The following is a 19,633-nucleotide window of genomic DNA, read 5'->3' as shown; positions in this document are numbered from 1 at the left end:
TGTGTCTTCTTGTAAACATCCTGTCCCAATTTTTCACAATTCTAAGTCTCAGCCTTTGTTAGACGTTCAGGGGAGTTCTTGAGAGAACCCCACTAATTCGTCAAGGTTTTAACTACTTACATGATTTATTCAGAACCTCTCCTCCATTTAAGTATTTTTCCACTGGAACATATAGCTAACCGATGGAAAGGTTCTACTGTGGTAGAAGCGACTGAAGAAGGTAAAAATATTTCAGTCATGTATTTGCTAAATAATTGAAGACATAGACATGAAGACAGGCAATTATTCATTCATTCCTAGAATCTTTTTTTTTTTAAGATTTTATTTATTTATTCATGAGAGACACAGAGAGAGAGGCAGAGACACAGGCAGAGGGATAAGCAGGCTCCATGCAGGGAGCCTGACGTGGGACTCGATCCCAGGACCCCGGGATCACACCCTGAGCTGAAGGCAGACGCTCAACCACTGGGCCACCCAGGCGTCCCCATTCCTAGAGTCTTAAAGCTGGAAGTGACCTTCAATATCTAGTACAATGTTACCCACAGTGTGGTGACCATTCCATCAGTAATATTTGGGCTGATTTCAGAGAGTATATGAATGAATATTTTTTGAGCTTTTAAAAATTTTACATAGTGGGCTGCCAGGGTGGCTCAGTCGGTTAAACATCTGCCTTTGACTCAAGTCATGATCTCAGAGTCCTGGGATCAAGCTCCGTGTTGGGCTCCCTGCTCAGCAAGGATGCTGCTTCTCCCTCTCCCTCTGTGCTTGCTCTCTCTCTCCAGTAAATAAATAAAATCTTTTTAAAAAATTTAAAATATTACATAGTTATTATATATATTTTCACATACACCAGAAAATAGATGATAGATAGATAGATAGATAGATAGACTCACATGGATCTGATGGTTATTTTTTAAATTTAAAAAGTGAATCAAATTAAAGAAAAAAACATGAGTCCTAGGACAGGTGCCATGATTCATAGTAATAATTAACACTTAATATTGCCCTTACCACATACCAGCCATCATGCGAGGGCTTTCCTCACGCTGACGTATGTAATCCTCACGACGACCTTCATCTTACAGATGAGGAAACTGAGGCACTTCACTGAGGTCACACAGCTGGAGTTTGGTAGAACTAAAATTAGGTAGTGTGGGTTCAGGGGTCATGACCCTGTGTAGCCACCACAGTAAATCTGCGGTATAGAAATAACTTAAGCTGGAGAAACCCCAACATCTTGTACCCCTCCCCACTTCTCCCTCTGTGCGCTTCACAGATGATGAACCTGAACCTCTGAAAGGTCAAATAACATGCTCAAGGTCAACAGGAATAACTGGAAGCTCCTCACAGAGCTACTATTAAAATCCAGCGTTCACACACAGATCCGCAACCCGCATCTCACCATCAGGGCACCCCTGAGCATCCTTCCTACTGGATCCGAATGTTGGATCTGTGGTTTGTGCAGATTAACGCCTACCATCGGGGCTGGGTCCACAGGGCACAAGCTCTGCAGTCACACAGGGCCCCGCCTGGGTCTAATGCTCGGCTGCTGCTTCCTTGAATTCTTAACAACTTTTTAACAAGAGGCCCTATGGTTTCATTTTGTACCGGGGCCCACAAATTACATCAGCACTCTGCATCTTGTCTATGATTTCTGGAGCACCAGAGGCATTTTGCGAGAGTGAGAAGGTGGCAGGGACCCTTGCCTTTGGGGTCAAACTGCCCAGGTGCAAATCACAGGTCTGTCACTCCTGTGTCTTAGGACCTTGGGCAGTTCACTTAGCAACTTTGGGTTTCAATCCACTCGCCTGTGAAAATGCAGATGACTCTACTAGTCTGGATCTGGTGCTGTTTGGGGCTTCAACAAGAAAAGGGGCACCTGGGTGGCTCAGACTGTTAAGCGTCTGACTCTCGATTTCGGCTCAAGTCGTGATCTCAGGGTGGTGAGGTCGAGCCCCATGTCAGGCTCTGTGCTAAGCATGGAGCCTGCTTGGGATCCCCCCTCTCCCCTTCTCTCTCTGCCCCTCCCCTTTCTCTTTCTCTCTAAAATATAAGGAAATCTGTAAGAATTTTAAAAGAAAATATTGGGGAAAGTAATATGAATTATTTCTTTCCTGGCTTTCTTTTTCAAATCAAAAATGATTCATTGGCCCCGAGACTAGCTCTCACATGCCAAAGCATAGCACAGCATGAACCTGTTCTGACTCAGGCTGCCCTCCCAGTTATCAAGCAGAAGAAAACTCCCAGAGAGCCTTTTGTAATCTTGCTGATAGCATAAACTTCAAACTCGTTCCAGAAACGGATACTCCCCGACATGGGAGGATGTCACCCTGCAGCCTGGGGCTGGCCAGACAGAGAGCACAGGAGCTTGCAGCTCAGCAAGCACCCAGCTGCTAGCCACTAACTGCTCTAGCATCATGGTCTTTGAAGCCTGGCACCTGAGTAGCTTTGCCTAGAACAAAGATTCTCAACCTTGACTACACAGCAGAATCACCCGACTGCCACTGCACTATCCTAGGCCCAGGATCCCCTCCTCAGAGATTTCTTTATTAAGTTGGCCTGGTGTGGCCAAGAACTGGGTATCTTTTTAGACCTCTCCAGGTAATTTTAATGTGCAGTCAGGTTTACAATGATCTAGAACAGGGTTCTCAAAGAGTGGTCCCAGGCCGGCAGCATCAATATTACATGGGGACTAGTTAGAAATGTGATTTTCTGCCCCAGACCTAGCAAGTCAGAATCTCTGAGAGCAATTTGGGTTTTAGCAAACCCTACAGATTATTCTGATGCATGCTTAAATGTGAGAACCACGGACCTAGAGAGAAAAATAAGAAGATCATTAGTAAGCAGGGCAGATAATTTAATTACAAAAACTCCCTGTTTTTCAAAAGCAAATTTTTACGTGTGTAAAATACATCTATCCCACAACCCCAAATTGGCCTATAAAATTTTCAAAGATCTAATAGATCTAATAGAGATCTAATTTTCAAAGATCTAATATCCCACCTCTAACCTTCTGAGTCTCCAAAATGTCTGATTTTTCTTCTTAATTTCTCTATTCATAGTATAACTTTCCTGGGGAGAGCAGTAGAGATATTTTTAAATGGAGCTTCTTATGAAACATCAGCTACTTTTTAAAAAGAAGATTTACGTGGTTAGGCTGAGTCATAACTCGATAATCTTCTTAGGCACTTCTTTTTACCCAGGCTTCTTGAAATGAATCTTAATTACAGCATTTTTCTAACAATGTTTTTGCTAAGCTTTTGACCTTCAGATGAGCACGACTCATGGAGTAAAATAAGGCACAAGTCCCAACAAGATTACTCAGAGCCTGTTTCTTTTCCTTCAGAGAAATAACACACATAGCAAACGTTTGATAATCCGAACAAAATGAGCACAGAGCAGCCTTGGTTTTTCCCTTTTCTCTTAGATGAGGTGAGTTTGTAAAAGAACACATCAGGGGGTTGGACAGAGTCTCAGGGAGCCTGAAACTAGCAGTGACCAGTGATGACGCTATTCGGTGGCACTCTCCAGGTCTACTGTTGTGGACCTCAGGGCTGTTGTGGGACTTCATTATAAGGTAGTCATCTGGTCGACCAGCTTCAGGACTGTTGTGGGACTTCATTATAAAGTAATCATCTGGTCGACCAGCTTGTGGGCCCCCGCCCCCCAAGAGCTGCCAAGTTCTCACCTGGAATCTTTTCAGCCCCTCTGAGAAAACACATTCTTATCTAAAGACTTAGAACAGACAGTGATGTGTCCACAAACTCCATAAACCCTGTACTAAAACATAACTTACAAAGAGAAGACACACCTATGGTCTTTACCTGAGCCACTATTTGAAAATCCTTTGGGGAATAGACTCAAAGCAGCTCTTGTCATGAAGGGGAGAGGAGAGGAGGAAGGGGGCCATGAACTGGAGGCAGTGAGGGCATCAAGATAAATTGATTCCTGAGCATACGTCCCATAAACAAGCTTGAAACTCTCCTGTAGACAGAGGAGAAAACAATTGGCAACTTCATGAACTAAACCGTGCTAAAAAGGGCAAAAAAAAAAAAAATCATGAAGGCCAGGATGAGGATGGCAGCAGGGCCAGTGCGATTCCAAGGAGGGAGTGTGGAGAGGATCCCGCTGACAGTCGAGGCTGCCTGCGGGCAGAGGGGCGGTCCTGGACGGGGTATGTGTGGGGAAGAGGGCCTGGGATTGATCCCCCGGTCTATGCGTCTACGCGGGCAGCAGCTGCAGTGTTGGCTCTCCTTTGAGACCACAGAAGGAAGGGACGGGGGGCGGGGCATGGCAGGGACGAAAGGCCCTGGAGTAGGTGCCCACGGTGCACCTAGAACCCACTTAGGGTCATAACACAGTGAGCCCTGGGCGGCTTTCCCCCAACACTACATTTGTAAGATTCATCCGTGTTGTTGCTCGTGGTTTTAGTTTGTTCATTCTCCTTGGCCAGCCAGCCTTCCGCTGTGATAATAACATGCGGCTCTGGTGCCCACGGGCCTGTATCCATCCCGGTGCCCACGGGCCTGTATCCATCCCGGTGCCCACGGGCCTGTATCCATTCTGGTGCCCACGGGCCTGCATCCACTCTAGTGCCCATGGACCAGTATCCATCCTGGTGCCCACAGGCCCGTATCCATTCTGGTGCCCATGGGCCTGTATGCATCCTGGTGCCCATGGGCCTGTATCCACGCTAGTGCCCATGGACCAGTATCCATCCTGGTGCCCACGGGACTGTATCTATCCCGGTGCTCACGGGCCTGTATCCATCCTGGTGCCCACGGGCCTGCATCCACTCTAGTGCCCATGGCCTGTATCCATCCTGGTGCCCACAGGCCTGTATCCATTCTGGTGCCCACGGGCCTGTAGCCATTCTAGTGCCCACAGACTATTTGATGGCTTCCAATCTGGAGCCATTACAAATAGAGCTGCTATGAACATTCCTGCACGTGTTGTTTGGTGGACACATGGACTCATTTCCCTGGGGTTTCTGTTGAGTTAGAAGTGGAACTGCTGGCTTGGATTATTGCATTTTTTAAAAAATATTCCTTTACAAGATTGCATTCTGGCTCATGGCCATTATACTCTTCAAATAAAATAAGAGCCCCCGGTTCCATTTTGCAGATGGGAAACTGAGGTATAGGGTAATGTGACTTTATGTTTGATTAGTTGCAGAGCCAGGAAGAGAATCTCCACCAGCCCCCCAACTGCCCCACTCTACCTGACCCTGCTCTTCCTGGCCACACCATATTAAACAAACCTTATTGTCGTTATAATCAACAGGGCTTGTGGTGGTATTTTAAAAACTAACCAGTGAAGTGGGAGTTGGTAGGGATTGAAGTGGGTGGGGAGGACACCTTCTCATTACCATCCAGCCTTCCTCTCTGCATTGGCAAATGTCTGTTTTGGAAAGTTGATCCTAGGGTAGTAAAAATAAAAAAGCCTCTGGGCATAACAAAGTGCCTCAGTTATCTGCGGCAGGCAGGGCTTCCTGCTGGAAAGTGAGCCCCAGGAAGAGGTAGCTCCACCCAGCCTGAGGTCAGGTGGCCCACCTCCTCTGGCCCTGAGCCTGGTACTGCCCACAGAGGACAGGAAGCTCCCAGGGGACTCTAGAGATCCAGCGGCAGCCCCTCAGCCAGAGTTCGTGCTAGTGGGGTTAGAAATCTGCTGTTACCATCTCCAGGTCACCCAGGCTCTTCTCAGAGTTGAGTTTTTGTTTGAGGTTTTTCCCTAATATGCCCCAGAGACCCCTGCCCCCTCCTGCCACCTCTCTCACTTGTAGGTTTGGGATCATTTACTTAATTTGCATAGATGGATCAACACAAGGAGAGTAAATTAGTGTTTTGGCCACTGATGCTCAGGTGTCCCAGCATCTGAAAGCAAGCCTGGCATTTCTCAACCTCCCCTGGAAGTGCCTGAGTGAGATGGAAACAGCCATCAGTTTAGATTCAATAGATATAAATTCCAGGGCCATTTCTTTTTCGGTTTTGTTTTATTTTTATTGACGTTCGATTTGCCAACATATAGTGTAACACCAGTGCTTATCCCATTGGATGCCTGTCACCAAATTACTCCATCCCCCAAGCCCCCTCCCCTTCCTCAACCCTTTGTGTGTTTCCCAGAGTTAGGAGTCTCTCATGATTTGTCTGCCTCTCTAATTTTTCCCCACTCGCTTCCCCTCCCTTACCCTATAATCCCTTTCATTATTTCTTATATTCCGCATATGAGTGAAACCACTTGATGATTGTCCTTCTCCGATTAACTTATTTCACTCAGCATAATACCCTCCAGTTCCATCCACATAGAACCAAATGGTGAGTATTTGTCCTTTCTGATGGCTGAATGATATTCCATTGTATGCATAGACCACAGCTTCTTTATCCATCCCTCATGGAAAGACTCATGGCTCTTTCCACAGTCTGGCTATTGTGGAAATTGCTGGTATAAACATTGGGGTGCAGGTGTCCCAGCGTTTCACTGCATCTTTATCTTTGGGGTAAATCCCCAGCAGTGCAATTGCTGGGCCGTAGGGCACATCTATTTTTACCTCTTTGAGAAATCTCCACACAGTTTTCCAGAGTGGCTGCACCAGTTCACATTCCCACCAACAGGGCAAGAGGGTCCCCCTTTCTTCACATCCTCTCCAACATTTGTCATTTCCTGTCTTGTCAATTTTCCCCATTCTCACTGGTGTGAGGTGGGATCTCATTGTGGTTTTGATTTGTATTTCCCTGATGACAAGGGATGCGGAGCATTTTCTCATGTGCTTGTTGGCCATGTGTAGGTCTTCGTTGGAGAAATGTCTCTTCATGTCTTCTGCCCATTTCATGATTGGATTGTTTGTTTCTTGGGTGTTGAGTTTAATAAGGCCTTTATAGATCTTGGATACTGGCCCTTTATCTGATAGGTCATTTGCAAATATCTCCTCCCATTCTGTAGGTTGTCTTTTAGTTTCGTGGACTCTTCCAGGGCCATTTTAATCACTGATTTATTAAACAGTTCCTAACCTCTCTGGGATGATGGACGAGAAAGGACTTTTTTACAAGGGTTTTACGATCACAAAGTGTCCTACCACAAAGAGAAGGCCCATTAAATTGCCCAAGACATAATTCTTCATCTTGTCTAGCCTCAACCTCTCTTGGGCGCATTCTCCACCAGGGAATTTCTGTCTGGAAGAAGAGCCAGTGTCTCCTTTCAAATATTTCCCTTGGCTGTAAATGGCCTTTCGCAGGACGCATTGCCATTACCTACAAGCAGGGCTGGCATCCAGCCCGTGTGCCCAGGTACAGCCATGTCTGTTTTTAAAACACTGATACACTTCTGTGCCTGCTGCTCACCAGCCGCTGCCCTAAGTGTCTCCCCTCTCAAAGATCTGTCAACGGAAAAGAAATAACTCCAGCCCAGCAGGAGGGTCTCCAAGACCCTGATGCAACAAAAGAAGATAATTCCCTTCTGAGTTTTAACATCACACCTGCCTTTCATTTATGAAAAATAGAAAATGTGTAACTACAAAGCAATGGATCTAAGTTTTTAAAGAATGGCAGGATTAAATTGCAAGCATCCATTAGGCATCTCATTCTTGATGAGATGAGATCTCATTCTTGAGGCTTGGTTCCAAATGACTTCCAGCTTATGCCGAAAGCAAATCCTCTCTCAAAAGATAAAACTCTGCCATCTGTAAAGATTTACAAAGAATAGGACAGCAGTCCCAATGACAAGTAACAGTGCCCAAACACTATATCAAGCAGTAATAGCACCATCGGAGTCTTTAGCCTCATAAGGTGAAGAGTTTTTCCCAACCAGCTTAGTAACTCAGGGAGATTTTAATACTTCTGGATATCAGATGATATTAAGGAATTATTATTAGTTTTTAGATGTGATTGATTATGATACCAGGTTTTTTCAAGAAGTCTGTTTTAAAGATACATAGTTAATCATTTACAGGTGAAGCATAGGAAGGAAGGGATTTGTTTCAAAATAATCTGAAGAGAAGGGCGCAAGGAGGTGGGTGTCAGGAGGGAGCTAGTGCCAAGTACATGAGGTTCTTTATACTATTCTCTCTGCTTTGGTATATGTTTGCAATTCTTCAAACTAAAAAGCTAAGCAAAAAGTGTTTCAATCAGTCTATACCTCATGGCCAACCCTTGGTAGGTGAGAGAAATAACAGAGGCACTCTGGGTCAGGACACGGAGAGCCCCTGAAGGATTCACAGCATGACCACTAACAGTGTTGCTGTGGAAAATCTCTTATTTTGTCCTATGCCCCAGTATCCTGTCTGTGAGATGCACATAATCATAACCTTCCCATTCCCTACCACCCGCTGCCCACCCCCCAACCCCCACCCGGCCACATACACTCTCTCACTCACACTCACACTGACACTCACACTCACAGACATTCCCAAACAGGCTAGAAGGAATCTAAACAAGATAACATATGTATAACATTTGAACCCCCTGGGAGAAAGGTACAACATAAATAATGCATCATGAGGACCTCAGCACCCAGAAGTGTTGTGTGAAGTTCAGTTTAGATGATTCAGAATTCCCAGAATCCCAGCAGACTTTTCAGAAACTACCTCATGCTTAGTTTTCTAAGCCAACTGGAAAAAGGAGCAGAAACAAAACACCCTGCTTCTACACAGGAGGCTTTTAGCAGCTCTGTTTACTCCTCCGACACAAAGCCTTTGTTTATGCGTGACAGATGGTAGTACATGCTCCTCTTCTCTCTCTCTACCTCCCTTCTACCCTCCCTCCCTCACTTCATTTGTTCCCCTCTGTTTCTTTGTCCCCCTCTATTTTGCCTTTTCTCCAATCCCTGGTGCCTTAGACCACTTTCTTGAGCTTACTCAAGTGCCAGCAACAAGGTAAGCCAGGGTAAGTGACTTTGTCCAGGCTGACCATTCATTCTATCAGGCTGCATGCCCACGGTCACTTGTTGGTTGAGAGCACTCATATTTGAAATATTTTATTAATTTATTTGAGAGAGAGAAAGAGAGCATGGCAGGGAGGGGCAGATCAAGAGAAAGAGAGAGAGAGTCTCAAGCAGACTCTACTGAGCCCCAAGCCTGGCATGGGGCCCCGTCACACAACCTTGAGATCACAACCTGAGCTGAAACCACGAGTCAGACACTCAACCGACTGTGCCACCCAGGCACCCCAAAATATATTTTTGAAGACAAAATAACACACCATCAAAATGACAGGGGGTTCAGAGCAAACATCAAAAGGCCCATAAACATTTACAGGGCAGATTTCCATGAAATTCCCAAAGAACAAATGTAGACATAACCTCTTACTCAGTACATACTGTGATAAGAATGGTCTATAAAGCAGCCTGCAGAGGGCAGGTGTGAAGGTCCGGATATTCAAGAGTCTTCTCTCTATCCATGTGGAATGCTGTCTTGGCCTGTCTCCCAGCCTGTTTCCTTTTTCTGTAAAATAAAGGTGCCCAAACAGATCTATAGACTCTTTCCAGCTCATATCTAGGATTCTATGAGGCTTTTCAAGAATTCCCATAAATCAGTCTAGCTGACCCCACCCCACCTGGTTGGGGCAGGGAAAGGTCCGTCAGAACACATGTCAAACCGGTGCTTGAATGATGACCTGTGTGATGTCAGAGCAGAGAACTTAGGGGCAAAGGGAAAAGGAAAAGAAATGGTATTAAGTTCAGTCGGACAATGACTTCCTTAGAGAGGGTCGGAGAAGGGGATCAGATGGAAAGAATTGATATAATAGATATCAAGCACGAATAGGAGGCAAGATTTGACACCTGCTTTGATGTCTAAGAGAAAAAGAGAGCAAAAAGGCAAAAATGAGCAAAAAGAGGTGTGTGCCTATTGACTCCAACCGGTCTCCTGAAATTTATTCTCAAGTCTCAAGCATGCTTCCAATGGAGGCATTCTCCAAGAAGCAGCATACTGGCCCTTTTAGAAGGGGTCTTAACTTGATGCCTTGTCCTCCACAAGGGTAATAACTATCCCCCACGGCTACTCCCCACCCCCCAACAAGAAGGAGTAAAGAGCCGTGTTCAGAAAAATGAAGTCGCTATTTGAGAGTAGCTCCATCTGCAAATGATTAACTCTGGGATTTATTACCAATTAGGACTATAAATCTCTGCTTACTTTGGCTCCTGGAAAGTTGATTTCACTGGGGGTTGGGGTAGGGGGTGAGGAGAAAGTCATTTGAGACAAGGAGGGAGAAATCCAAGCTTAAAAAGACACACTTCAAATTCAAAAGGAGCAAGGTTTCTCAAGCACCAAAGAGGAAAGCAGAACTTGACCTTGCGGTTCTAAGCAAACAGCTGTAGATGCCTGCAGGGTTAGCAAAGTGAAACGGACTAGTGCCACTCCAAAGAGGGTGCCTGGGGTCTGGAAGGGGGTTGCATAATCGAGTGGCATCCAGTGGCCGAGCCCTAATATGGCCGGTGTTCACAACGGAGTACGGGCCTCAGGAGCTTTATGGTCCTGATCTAAGGGGTTCCCAGTCTTGGCTGACCATTGGACTCACCCGTGAAGCTTTAAAACATACCTATGCTTTGATCACACTACAGACCGATTAAATCAGAATCTCTAGGGCTGGGGCTTGGGCGAGAGGGCAGTTCAAAACCTCCCCAGGTGACCCTCTGGCGGAGCCAGGGTTGAAAACCACTCTGATCTCATTTCAGCCTCATGGCAATCCCAGGTTATAGGTACGGTCTTTCTATCATGAAGAGAAAACGGAGACACAAAGAGGTGAAGTGACTGGTCCAGGGTAAGCCAGGTAACAGTGATGGGGGCAGGATTTGAACCCAGGGCTCACACTCTTCATCACCATGTCCTATTACTCCCCAAGGCTATGGTTCTCAGCTATTCCAAGCCCTGAGCTTTCATGAGCTTTTCAAGATAGAAAATGGGGTTTCTTGGGCCACCTGGGCGGCTCAGTGGTTCAGAGTCTGCCTTCGGCTCAGGTTGTGATCCCAGGATCCTGGGATCGAGTCCTACATCAGGCTCCCCATAGGGAGCCTGCTTCTCCCTCTGCCTATGTCTCTGCCTCTCTTCCATGAATAAATAAAACCTTAAAAATAAAGAAAATGGGATTTCTCAAACTATTTTTTAAGATTTACTTATTTATTTATGTATTTATTTATTTATTTTCAGAGAGAGAGGGAGCATGAGCAAGAGGGGCAGAGACAGAGAGAATTCAAGCAGGTACACCTGGGCGGCTCAGCAGTTGAGCGTTTGCCTTTAGCTCGGGTCATGATCTTGGGGTCCTGGGATCGAGTCCCGCATCAAGCTCCCTGCATGGAGCCTGCTTCTCCCTCTGCCTGTGTCTCTGTCTCCCTCTGTGTATCTCATGATTAAAATTTTAAAAATCTAAAAAAAAAAAGGGAATCCTAAGCAGTCTCCTCATTGAGCACAGAGCCTGATTGCAGGGCTCAACCTCAGGACCCTGAGATCACCACCTGAGCCGAAACCAAGTGTCAGATGCTTAACCGACTGCACCACCCAAGCACCCCTCAAGTTATTCTTATATGTAATTTCAAAAAAAAATTATAATAGAAATGAAACATTAGCTCTTATTTAATACTACATATTAACTAGGCAAGCAAGTTTCTTCCTCCTGCTTGCAATGTCATCAAATAAGGAGGTTGCACTGGAAATTCATGCTCCTCAGGAGTTCTCATTCATTCACTCAACAAGCATTCATTAAGTGCCAGTCTTCTGCAGAGTCTATAAAATGGAATCTCCTTGTGCAGATAATCACACAGTAGATGTTCTAAGGGCCGTAGTGGCAGGCACCAGACACCCCAAGAGCCCACAGAAGAAAGTGAACAGCTCTGAGTGGCCACAGTCCATACGATACTCCTTTGGTGAATGAAGAAAGGCAAAGTAAACCATAGGGCATTATACGCCCACCGCTCAGTGGTGAAACGAAAGATGGAGTCCCTAACTGGAGGTGAGAGATAATAAAATACTGTAGGAAGGGTAGGGACCTACTGTGGGTGACTCACAAAAACTTAAGCCAGGGTGGAAAATGCAAATTCCCAGTTGGCACCTACACGACAGTAGTGAACAAGGGGGGTGAGGACAGAGGTGACCAGAGAGCCCCCGATCTGTCTAAGAGGCAGCTAGTGGTCACCTCCAGCCACAACCGTCACGTAGGAATGTGGGAGTAGTGATGTCAGACCGCCCGGCTTCTGGAGGGGAGGCTGTAGATATGGGTTGTTTAATGCAAGGTTTCCCAATTCTTAAATGACACCTAATTTGAGTCTCTTCAAGACACTCTTTAGACCAAAGAAAACACATCCACGGCCAGCTCTGCTTGCACCACCGAGTATCTCCCCACTAGCCCCATGGATCCCAAAGCTCACTCGCCCGTGCCTTTCCCTCCCTGCAGGTATGCTCATTTATTTTGGGTACGGCATCTGGAACAGCACCCTGGAAATCAGCGCCCGCGAAGAGGCCCTGCACCAGAGCACGTACCAGCGCTACGACGTGGATGACCCCTTCTCGGTGGAGGAGGGTTTCTCCTACGCCACCGAAGGCGAGAGCCAGGAGAACTGGGGCGGGCCGGCCGAAGACAAAGGCTTCTATTACCAACAGATGTCAGATGCTAAGGCAAACACCCGGACGAGTAGCAAAGCGAAGAGCAAAAGCAAACACAAACAGAACTCAGAGGCCCTGATTGCAAATGATGAGTTAGATTACTCTCCAGAGTAGGAGTAACCACACAAGAAACGTGTAGAAACGGTGGTGGTTTCTTTTCAGTAACTTAACCGTGGGCTAGAGGGTGAAAACATTTTTGGCTCTCATTTCAAAAGTCCAGCCTTCCCCCAGAGTCAGTCCCCGGCCATAGCCTGTCATTTGCTACTTTTGCCCTTCTGGATAGTTCTGTCGAAGGGTTTAACCTGGGTTCCATCACTGATCCCCTTATTAAAAAAAAAAAAAAAAACTAAACAAACAAACAAAAAAACTAAACAAGAGGCTACAAAGAAATTCTCTCTTAGGTGCAACCATCAGAGCTGATAGCAGCAAATGTTTCCCAGGCCTTTGCTTTGCTGGTTGAACCTTTTTGCTTCTTACTGAGACCCCAGAAGCAAGGGGCTAACTTCTTGGGCCACACTGAGGCTACAGCTCCTCCTGGAGATGTGCCAAAGCAGGTGGGTGTGGGCACAAGGCCGCATCTCAGCCCCCAGGATGACAAGGGCAAAGATCCTCCGGGCACACCCCACTGAGAGCTGCTCCCAGAGGTCGAGGGCAGGTGGGCCTTGGCGCTTCCTCAGCAAGCAACACTTTGTCCTGAAACCTCACAAAGACAAACTCATGGAGCAGACACACGCTTCTTTCCATTCACCAAGCCTGTCACAGTCTCCAAACTCTAGCTTTAGGACCCAGCAAAAGTTAGGGATGCTGAGACCATTTCCCCAGAGGTTTCGGACTTACCATAAAGCAGTCTTGCAGACCCAAACGATATGGTGAGAAGCACCATCAAAGCGCTCCTTAAAGGCCCAGAAAAAAAAATTAATTCTTCACCTCTTGCAGTGAAGGCCAGAAGGGCATTGGCAGGACTTAACTCTCTGCCACACCTTTCCTTTTGCCAGCTTTTCAGCTCCTGCTGATATAATGAAAGGGGGCAAAGTTGGAGCATGATTTCATGGCATTGATATGCCTTGAAGAAGTAGGCCGTTTGTTTTATAATCGGATAAAAATCTTTACAAGGTGAAGTGACCCCGCCACTGAGATCACATTGCAAATTCTATTTTAAATTTCCAAAACTATAAATTGTGTAGTTTTGTTTTTTTTTTTTTTTGAGATTTGCCGCCCCCTGATTGGTGGGGGCTCCTCAGAAAACAAAAATGCTGAAGCTCAACTACTTAGGTAATCGCATTCCAAGAGATCACGTTTCACTTCTGAACCTTGAGTAGCTCCCTCTGTTCTTCGACCTGCATTTTGTCTGTTATTTCCCGAAGCCCAAAGAAATACCTACCTGGTAAGGTCTCAATGGGGCCAGAAGAGGGGCTCTTAAAGGAATTTTCTCGGAAATAACCTAGATGAGAGAAGGCACAGCAGGAAAAAAACACATGGCCCATAAATTCTACTCTTGGGTCCCAGGGATTCCTGGGCTGCGCTGAGATGTGCCCTGTGAACCAGCAGGCACAGTTTCAATCAAGCTACAATCTTTGTGGGAGTTTCCTGAAAGGGGGGCAAAATAGCAAATTTCTTGCCCTCTTTCTCCCGGACCTAGCATTATGCCAAAAGTTTTCCAAAATACATCAACTATTGTGAAGTGTATTCTTTCTTAAAGGCTGAGGTCATGCCATCTTGGCAGGCTTTAGGATTATGGAGAAGAGACGAAAGTCCATTTTTTTCACTCCGTGAACACTGATTGAGATTGAACCAAGTACTAAGCACTGGAAATAGAAAAAAAGTGTAACGTTCTGTTCTCGGGGGCTCCCAGTTCAGGGAATGGGAAGCACTAGAGCCTGACAAATGCAGATAAAACAACCAAGACTGACAAGTCCTCCTGGTTGATGCACTGGGCTTTTAACATAGAGTAAAATAAAAGGTCAATTGAAGCTAATATTTTTTAAACATGCTTTGAAGCAAATTGCGTATCACACCCATGGCCAATGAATGCCAGTAAATTCAAGGAACTTCTATTTTCTAGAGCTTCTTTTTCATTCCTCTGTATTAATTGTTTAGAATTCTGGTTTCCTGGGGCCATTTTGTCATTTTAACGTGATGCATGGCAAAGCCGTGTTTTCTCCTCTCTAAACTTAGCCCTAAAGATACAGTGCCTGGCCTGTGAAATATATCCCTGGGGATGAACTGTAGACTAATTATCAGTAGTTTTTGTGAATACAAAGTTTTGATCTAGTTTCAAGACTCAACAAATCTGCCTAAACTAAATATGAGGTGTTAAGACTGAGATATCCAGATAGATGGGGCGAGGCTATATGCATTAAAAATGGTCAAAAAGAAATATGGATGTAAACTAACACAGTCTTAAGGTGGATGAAAGAACCCCCTTTTATTAGCAAGGGTTAAGTATTAAGGTAACAATAGTTTGGTGGCAGATGTATGAAATTTCTGGAACATGGGGAGAGAGGATACATAGTAAACACCGCTGGTATTAGTTTCGTGAAGACCCAATGAATGGCTCTTTTTTTACTGGAGGCATTTCTCCCAAGTCTTACCTCCTTCTTTTTATAATCTTGGTCTCTTTCTTTCTCTGTCGTTAGTCATCTCCGTAGCAGTCTTGGTTTAAAAAAAAAATTCAGTATGATAGAAAAAGATCTTGTAAGGTAAATTGACATGTTGTTGTTCACGTGTCCCAGCCTCTGGGAAATGGTCCCAGATTTCACAATGCAGTCTCAAATACCATCATTTACTAGAATGATCATATTAGTGTTTCCTAGCAATTTCCTCAAGACCGCATTGGTGGAATCACATTAAAAGTAAGATCACCTATAATTACCGTAGAAACGTAGCCTTCTTGAATGGAGTCCAAGGAAGACCTACATTTTATTGAATTCTTCTCTCCTGCAAGAGCTCCTCCAGGGAGGTTTCATCATGTGAATTAGTGGTGTAGAGCCAATTACTTGATTGTTTTGTAATTGTATTCTATTTATTGGTACTTTGCTTCCTTTCACAAGGATTTCAAAGTGGCTATTAAAATCCATATAATGTAAAAATAAGTGAGGAGCTTGGGTAAATAAAGACAGAAATAGGAGAAGACAAAGCTAGAAGTGTGTTCAGTGCACAAATGCACAATCTTGAGATGTGTTGCTAAATTTCTCAATGAAGGGGCAATTTGAAAAGTAATAATAATGGAAAATAATGGAAATGTTGGTAATGACAAGAAGAAATACCCCCACATGATAAGAACAGATCTTTCCCCATGAGGCCAGAGAATGGCATAGATCACTGAAAGCCACATAGAAGCTTCAGACTTACTTTGCCAGCTACGTGTGCCCGGCACATAGTAGCCAGGCACGTAATAAATATCGGATGATCGGATGGATGGATGAATAGATGGATTAAAGGGAAGTGAAATATCATTTATTTAACATTTTTTCATGGAGTGTGCTATGCTGTACCTGTGCTATGGCATAAGACATGGGGGAAATGGGATATATAAGATATACAAATAAAAACCATAGTGAAGGGACGTAAGAGATGAGGTAGTTACCATGTCCAATGGGACTTCCAGTATGGAAAAGACTTCCTTCTGTTGGGGAAAATGATAGAGAATGCAGTCCTTGTGTTGAGCCCTGTGGAACGTGCAGAACTTTGCCAGGTAGGAATGGGGAGAAGGCTTGCCAAGTGGAGAATCCTCACGCGTCAGGTGGAGACGGCTGACAGCTGTCCCTGACTAATACTGTGTACTATGCCTCCTTCCAGGGAAGGCAAGAAACTAGTTTGACAGGAGCTTATGATGTATTCATGATTGATATATGGAACAGTAAGATATAAAGCTGGGAAGGTGGCGAGGGTGTATTCGCAGGTGGACTTGAGCGGCGAACTAAGCTGGCTGGCTCTGCCTGGGTGGGGAGACACTGGGGCATCGATGAGGGTATGAATTAGGGAGGGTTGGGCTTTCAGAAGCTGGGGCAGTGGACTCATCCATCTGTGTAAGGAGCTAACAGATCTCATACACATTTCAAATTGATTTAATATGTTAAAGGGAAAAAATACCCAAATTTAAGCAATGTATGATTGGTTCTTCTTTTTGAATCCTGGCTGACTTCATCATTAACCTAGGAGAAGGATGGTCATTTAACACGTAGACAGACACCACCAAGTTCTTCACAGCCCCTTTAAAGTTTTCAACAGTAAGCTTGACCAACCAAAACTTACAGTTTTTTTTCTAACTAATCTAGAAAGCAAAATCTCAATTCCAGATTTTACTCAGCTTGAGCTCAGGGCCACATTGAACCGGTGAAAGGAATCAGATGATAGAATTAAGTTAAGAACCCGATTCTACTTCTTAGTAACAAACTGACAGCTAATCAGTTGTCTACATAATGGTCGTGATGAGCCTGTCAGATAAATAGGGGGGAAAGTCGTTGAATTTAACAGTGCATTTGTGTAGATATAAACCCAGCAATTACTGGGACACAAAACACGAGCTCCTTGCAAGCAATGTTTTTCCCCTATTCTCCTGAAAAGTATTGATAAACATGACCTCCTGTACATCGCACTTGTAGGAAGTCTACAAGGGGCTACCTTTTCTCTATATAATAAATAGAAGCTACAGGACTTTCAGAATCGGCCTACAAGACTAAAAGAAATGGCTGTCCCCTCTCCCCCAGCTTTTACCGCTGGTGACATGTCCGTGGAAGCCCGTGGAGGGTCAGCCACAGGTTCACCTAATTTTGTATCTCGGAGTGAAGAGGTCAGAAGTCAGGGAGGGAGTGTGTCCAAAGCCAGGGCTGGGAGCAACTCACTGAATCCAGGTAGAGTTAATGGCCCCCTCTTGGTTGCAAGCGTTCAGGTTAGGGAACAATCCAGAGACAGCCTTAATTTCTTATGTTGGCAGGGAGAGGGGGCGAAGGGAACACACTCTCCAGAGTTTGCCACTAAGGCTGCAAGACAGCTCTCTGTTCTTACGTCATTTGCGACAAGACTAGTCAAAGAAGGTGTTTCTAACCAAAATTTTCATGGAGCCTGGGTTTCTTCTGCATGCTTGTATCTCCCTGACACTGAGGACCCATTTGTCCACAAGGGCCCTTTGAAGTCCCTGAGAGAGAGAGAGAGAGGCACCAGCTGATAACCACTGACGGCCTGGCCACGCAAGAGCCAATATGCGTAATGAGACAGCGGGCAAACCCCGAAACAGCCTCCCAACCCACAGGCCCCACAGCAAGCAGGGGGCCGGGTGTTGTTCATCAAAGAGTGGACTTTGTGTTTCTCAATTGGAGTGGTGATGGGTAGCAGAAAGGCCCTTTCATGTACATAACTGTTAGTCCTGTGTCCGATTTTTTCTCTAAGACCTCAGAGGAGAAGCGATTGTAATTTCTTTTCCTCTCTGGGAGCTACCACTTTCTAAAATGTTTTCCTCTCCTTGCTCGGCTTGACTGATCCGTGCATCACTCTGAAAACACCTAAGCAGTTGCTCTTGTCAAAATTCTCTCTCTAAGAAGATGTTGTGTTGTTTTGTTTTGTTTTTCTTTTAGGACTTAAAGCCCAAAAGGGATTAGTGGAAGTTCTGAAGCCCATCAAAGGTGAACATTTACTCTGCAGTATCAACTAAAATAGTGTTAGAAACCACTAAACAGTGTTCTACATGCATGGACTTCTGACCTTCATAGAGAACTTCCACAAGGTCAGCTTTGGGCTTGAAGTCTTCTGAAAGCAGGGGGCTGTAACAGCTTACCCTAGGAGAGCATTTAGTACATTTTGGCAAAACAAGGAGAGAAAATGGCTTTGTATGAGAATCAGGAAAAATCCAGAGGCAACCTGGATGTTTTTTCATTAGGGATTCCCCTCTGAGCTTTTTTCTTTTTTTTTTTCTATGATGCTTTCTTAACATTGACATCGGTGACATTGGCTACAGAGAATTGGGGGTCAGGTGAGCATCCCGGGAAGGGGCAGACTTTGAAGGATTGTGTTCACTTGGGTAGTGAGCTGAGGAGAGTGCTCCCTGCCCGTCTCCCTGTGACTGGTATTGGCAGTTGTCAGTCCACTGGTCTCACTTGTGCTCCCGAAATGTGAGAATCTACAGCAGAAATCATCAATTCCCCCAAAGCAAAGACGTGCTACGTTAATGCTATGATAGCGCACAAATACCTCAACTGTCCGGACTGATAGAGGGGCTGCGGGTTTCAAGAGAGCAGGTGTTGTCCTCATCCAATGTAGTTACACCATCTAACAACAGGACTTTCTAGCTTTTCTCACTGTGGAAAAGAAACGTTACTGTTTAATCCGTATCCAAAGTTATAAATACAGCTTGTAAATTTTACGAACTTGTTTCATTTTTGTTTGGTCCTTGAGAAGTACGACTTGCTTTTTGCAGATGGTAATTTATCGTGTCTTTCTCTGCTATTTTTTCCTTTGGTATGAAACTGCTGTGTTTGTTAAAAGTTTGTTCGTTTTGTGGTTCTTAATTCCCATTGGTGCACTGTACAATGGGGTGTTGTAGTGTATCATCGAGAAAGAAATAATATGTAGATATGTTCTGGAGTGTGTTTTATTTTCAAACAACTGTGGTGTTGACGATATATTGATTTCTCGAGATATTAAGGGAAAATTCTAAATTTACCAAAATGTGTATATTTTAATAAATGCATAAAGCTTTATTGTGTGCCTTTAAATTTAAAAATGAGTTCTAAAGAAAGTCAGAAACAAAGTGTCTTACTGTCAAATATCCATAGTAATGTAAAGCTGTTACACGGAAGACTACCAAAAGAAAAAAAAAGAAAAGGAAAGGAAAAGGAGCTTTCCCGTATTTTGTTAACCTTAACCAGTACCTGAAGTCTGATACTTTCTTTCCACTCTAGAATGGAGATGAATAAGTGAATCATGCCTTAAATGTTTCAATTATCCTTTGTAGAAAAGCCAGATAAATGAGCTCATTTTTTTTTTTTTTTGGAACTAATTGCATTATTGTGGAAAATTCGTTTTTTCGGAATAAAAATATTTTAAAAATTA

The 19,633-nt window shown here is 44.6% G+C and overlaps 1 protein-coding gene and 1 long non-coding RNA gene across 4 annotated transcripts in view; one reads left to right on the top strand and one right to left on the bottom strand.

The window, feature by feature from the left end:
• LOC140622299 (uncharacterized) overlaps positions 1 to 14,171 on the bottom strand; it is a 58,974-nt gene extending 44,803 nt beyond the window's left edge. For all 3 annotated transcript variants that reach the window (XR_012022067.1, XR_012022069.1, XR_012022068.1), the window contains exons 1-2: positions 13,968 to 14,171; positions 9,310 to 9,433 (exon numbers count right to left, since the gene is read on the bottom strand). This is a non-coding gene — a long non-coding RNA (uncharacterized lncRNA). The remainder of the gene's footprint in view (positions 1 to 9,309; positions 9,434 to 13,967) is intronic.
• Positions 1 to 19,633, top strand: part of SLC7A14 (solute carrier family 7 member 14) — a 111,163-nt gene extending 91,530 nt beyond the window's left edge. Inside the window, exon 8 of the mRNA XM_072808049.1 lies at positions 12,378 to 19,633. Coding sequence (XP_072664150.1) covers positions 12,378 to 12,700 — 323 coding nt within the window. The 3' untranslated portion in view covers positions 12,701 to 19,633. The remainder of the gene's footprint in view (positions 1 to 12,377) is intronic.

This window comes from Canis lupus, chromosome 31 (genome assembly GCF_048164855.1).
Source record: "Canis lupus baileyi chromosome 31, mCanLup2.hap1, whole genome shotgun sequence".
NCBI lineage: Eukaryota > Metazoa > Chordata > Mammalia > Carnivora > Canidae > Canis > Canis lupus.
This window is presented reverse-complemented; position numbering and strand designations above follow the sequence as displayed.